Below are 4,968 nucleotides of genomic sequence, written 5' to 3' on the forward strand. Positions count from 1 at the left end.
CTTCTGTGAGGATCAAATGAGATGAGACATGGGAAAATGCTTCACAGACATTTGGTTAAAGTATAAAATGTTTGCACCTGGCTATAAAGCAAGTCCTGTTCCTGGGCTGAAGAAACTCCAAGGAGGCTAGTCGCTAGGGAGAGGAAGCCAGGCGTTGCTACGTGACATCATTATTTGGAGTCCACCACGACTGTTTCCAGGCTGGGCTGGGCTATGGGCCATGGGGTCTTGGCAGCATTGACTGCGATTTGGTGGGGTGTTGCTCCGGGGTGGTGTCGGGACCTTTGTCCCACTTGGGGGAAGCCAAGTGTTGATTTGTCAGCGCCAGGTCCGTGGTGCCATTTATTTCTAAGTGGCCAGTGCACATCATGGCAGCTCCTGCATTGATTGTCTGCTCCCAGTTTATCCTCTTTACCCTGTGCTCCTGGAGTAGACTCCTAATTAGTCTTCCTGTTACTTTACTTTTACGCTCTTGCTAATTTCCTAATTACTGTTATCTTTTCTTTCTCTAGTCCATGCTACTTCATTCAGAAGGAACAGCCAAAATATTCTTTCTAAAACAATTCTGATCCTGTCACTCTCCTATTTAAACCATCCAAGGGCCCTAGCGGTTTGGCTCAGTGGATAGAGTGTCGGCTTGTGGACCAAAGGGTCCCAGGTTTGATTCTGGTCAAGGGCACGTACCTTGGTTGCAGACTCCTCCCTAGCCTGGGCCCTGGTGGGGCTCATCCAGGAGGCAACCAATAGATATGTCTCTCTTACATTAATGTTTCTCTCTATCTTTCCCTCTCTCATCCATTCTCCCTAAAAATCAGTGGAAAAATATCCTCGGGTGAGGATTAACAAAAAAACAAAAAAATAAATAAACCATCCAATGGCTTCTCATTGTCTTAGGATAAAGTTCTAAACCTCTACATGGCTTACAAGTTCCCATAGGATTCCTGTACCTCTTTCCTTTTAAACTATATCCTGCTTCACTTTTTTGTATGTTTGCTCTACTGTAATAAAATGGTCTCCTCCCAATTTTTTAATAGGCCAAGCTATTTTCTAACTCAGTGTCTTCTCAAAAGATACATTCTTTGACTGGCAAGGTTCTTAACCACTACCCTCACACTCCCTGTGCTCATCATTCAGGTTCTGGTGATAATGTTGCCTCTTCAAAGAATCCTCTTGATCACCATATTAAGTTAGGTTCACTTATTATGTATTCTTAAGAATTATTTTGCTTTATACTATTCACTATAATCATAATTAATTGCCTGATTACTTAGCTAATGTCTATTTCCCCATCTAAACCGAAAGTACCATGTCATCAAGGATGATACCTATCCTTTCCGTAGTTATATCTGAATCATCTTGCATAAAGCCTGGCACATGAGTTCTCATTTTTTCTTTGTTAAGTTAACAAACATAACATTTGAAAAAACTTTGAGTCTTCCAACAGTAGATGAAATATATTATTATATAATTACTACAGGCTCGATGCATGGAATTCATGCAAGAGTAGGCCTTTGAAGCCGTGGCAGCTGCCTGCATCCCTCCCTCGCAGCCGCTGCGTCTGCCTCGATCCTACAGCTGCAACCCCGGCTTCGTCCGGAAGGACGTCCAGTCTAATTAGCATATTATGCTTTTATTATTATAGATCTTTTCCTTACTGAATAGCAGCATTGTAGAGTGGAACTTTGACTTTAGCTCAAGGGATGGACCTGCTTGAACTATAAACAATTTTATTGCCCTTGAAAGTGATTGGATTAGGAATGGCCATTTGAAACAGTTCTGATCCATGGAACATGAAAAGAGGTGTAGAAGAGTTTCTGGGAAGTTTATTCTTCATTCTGAAAAGAGAGCCACTGGCAGCCTGTTCCTACAAGATGTGAAGATGGAAAAATGTAACCTAAATGTTACCACTAGCAGTCATTCTTTGACTATGAGGGAAAGTAGCCTTGGGATAAAACTAACTGTATAGATAGAGAAGTATAGAGACAGAAGCTGGACCCTTGTTGAGATACTCGAGTTGCTGGATTAACCAACCCTGAAACCTTAGTGCTAAGACCACATTGCCATTCTGTGAGGTAGTACATTTCCATGTTTATTAGTTTGAGGCGGTTTTCTGTTGCAGCCAGAAGCATCCTGATTTATCTGTCTGAACAGTTTAAAGGTAGAATTAACTTTCAACAGAATGAAAGTCATTCTTTACTACATAGATTAGTAAAAGTATCTGAATTTTTATTTTCCATGGAAAGAAATGATTAAAGTGTAATTTGTAGTATGTTTTAACCCACAGTCGTCTTTACAGTAATCTGAAAACATTCAGATTCAGATTCGGAGGGAAGCAATAGTTTATCAACTAAAAATGTAAATAATCTCTAACTTATTTTTGTTTTTAGAATACATTGTTTTATAAGTTCTGGCATAGATAGCTAGGAGTTCATTATCATTCAGTCCAAATAAGAAAGGCATTTTATGATTACTTCTGAGGAGAAAATAGTTAATTCCATTTTGATGTCAAGCTTTTCGTCTACAACTTTGATTTCACTTCAAGTTGTCCACAACAGAAATTGTTCTTTGTACATTCAGAGTAATTATTTTCTTGATGCTAGGAATTGGAAGGAATAAATGTTTTCATTTTTCTTAGTTTTCAATTTCACTTTTCTGAATAATTGAAGAAATTTAGTCAGCTACTCTCGGGTATCATTCTCTGCAGGATTGATACCTTGCTAAAGGGCCCTGGTGTCCACATAGGAAGCTTTGTACAAGTGAAAGGGAACCAAAGATCACACCATAAGCCTTACCACACTTTGGCTTATATCATAATTATTCCCTAGGAGGACAGTGGTTTTCTATACTCTCTGTGTAAAGATAGTGAATCTCTGAATGCCTTTTCATAAATACATTTTGGGAATTGTCATGAACTCATCTTTACTTCCAACTTTTTATTCTACTAAACTTATAGAATTATGTATATGCAAGTATTATTTAAATTAGTGGTAGGTGGTTTGTGAATCAGTTTGGATTTCTTGGCAAGAGAAATATGTTTGAAATAGAGTTGGGTGAAGCTAATTGTTTATTGCTATTCAGATAAAATCAGAGCTGTGAATTCATCCATTACTCAGCCTCTTTTCCTCTCTGTGTGTGATATTCTTGCAAATAAGAAGTCTTATCAGTAAAAAACTAAAAAATACTGTGAGATGTAATCTATAATCTGAAAAATTTTGATGTAGATATGAACAGAGACTAGATAAAATAGTTTTGTCAATGATTAGTTGTAAAAAGCATTGCTACTAGAGCAACAAGGCACTAGCTTTTGTTGAAATACACAGAAATCACTTTATTATTCACAACCTTTGTTGTAATGCTATTTCCCTGAAAGAATTCACTAGGGTTTAATAATCTTTAATTTGGGAGAGAGCATTTTATCTACTTGTTTGGCTATCAAAGTATTTTGCAATTATAGATAAAGTTGAATACCATAAGAAGTACAGTTATGTTGAAATTATACTTAATTGATTGCCTAAACCATTTTTACATACATACAGAAAGAAATTCAAAATGATGAAGATTCCCAAACCAATTCTGTTTGTACTAAACATAGCAATCAAGAAAAAAACAAAGATTTCAGGAAAGATGTGGATTTTCTTGAAATGAAAGATTCCTTCAGAGAGACCATATGTAGAATCCAGGTAAAACTTTATTGGCTAAAATAATGTACATTTCTGGATCTTATAAAATTGTTTGAGAGGTAATATGTGGTAGAAATAACATGGGTATTGGAATCACATTTGGTATTTGAACCCAGTGTTTTAAAGTCTATGATTTGAGCATATTAGGATATTACCTTATGTCTGTTTTGAGATTCTAATTGAAATAATGCCTATATGTATATAGAGACATAGTTACTAATACATAGTGTAATCTCAACACATGGTAATTACTTAGAACTCCTCTCTATGTTTAATATAACGTGTCTCATAAAGGATTTTTGTCAGCAATATATATGTTCATAATTTATTGTCTAAATTCAAGTATGTTACTGCATATAGAACAAAATTTTTTAAATGAAACAAATGAATTCTATTTTGGTTAAAAAAGAAAACAAAAAATAGGAAGGACTTGGAACTTAAAGCAAAGAAAATGAACCTTAAGACAGCATATATATATATAACTAGAGGCCAGGTGCACATAAATTTGTGCACTGGCGGGGTGTGGGGGGGTATCCCTCAGCCCCACTTGTGCCCTCTCACAGTCTGGGACCCCTCGGGAGATAACGACCTGCTGGCTTAGGCCCGCTCCCGGGTGGCAGAGGGCAGGCCCAATCCCTAGGTGCAGCCCCTGGTCGGGCTCAGAGCAGGGCTGATTGGGGAGTTGGGGCGCCGCCCCCAGTCATGCACAGAGCAGGGCGGATCAGGAGGTTGCGATGCCATATCCTCAGTCACGCTCAGGGTAGGGCTGATTGGGGGGTTGGGGCACCGCCCCCTGTCACACTCAAGGCAGGGTCGATGGGAAGGTTGCGGTGCCACCCCGTCACGCACAGAGCAGGGCAGATCGGGGTTGTGGCGCCACACCTGTCACATACAGAGCAGGGCCCATCAGGGGGTTTTGGCACCGCCCCCTGTCACAGTCAAGGCAGGGTCGATGGGGAGGTTGCAGCGCCACCCCCTGTCACGAACACAGCGGGGCGGATCAGGGGGTTGGGGCACTCCCCCCTCTCACACTCAGGGCAGGGCCGATGGGGAGGTTGCGGCTCCACCCCATCACACACAGAGCAGGGCCCATGGGGGGGTTGGGGTACCGCACCTTGTCACACACAGAGCAGGGCCGATCAGGGGGTTGGGGAGCTCCCCCCTATCAGGCACAGAGCAGGGCTGATCAGGGGGTTGGGGCGCCTTCCCCTGTCACAAACAGAGCAGGGCGGATAGGGAGGTTGTGGCCCCGCCCCCTGTCACACACAGAGCCGCAGGGCGATCAGGG

The 4,968-nt window shown here is 41.0% G+C and overlaps 1 protein-coding gene across 3 annotated transcripts in view; it reads left to right on the top strand.

Moving 5' to 3' along the window:
• Positions 1-4,968, top strand: part of SLF1 (SMC5-SMC6 complex localization factor 1) — a 66,534-nt gene that overhangs the window by 18,353 nt on the left and 43,213 nt on the right. For 2 of the 3 annotated variants that reach the window (XM_005871508.2, XM_014543967.1), the window contains exon 6: positions 3,537-3,680. The exons of the other annotated variant lie outside the window; for it this stretch is intronic. In XM_005871508.2, the coding sequence (XP_005871570.1) occupies positions 3,537-3,680 (144 nt within the window). The remainder of the gene's footprint in view (positions 1-3,536; positions 3,681-4,968) is intronic. 3 annotated transcript variants of the gene reach the window in all.

Source organism: Myotis brandtii, unplaced genomic scaffold, assembly GCF_000412655.1.
Source record: "Myotis brandtii unplaced genomic scaffold, ASM41265v1 scaffold344, whole genome shotgun sequence".
Lineage (NCBI taxonomy): Eukaryota > Metazoa > Chordata > Mammalia > Chiroptera > Vespertilionidae > Myotis > Myotis brandtii.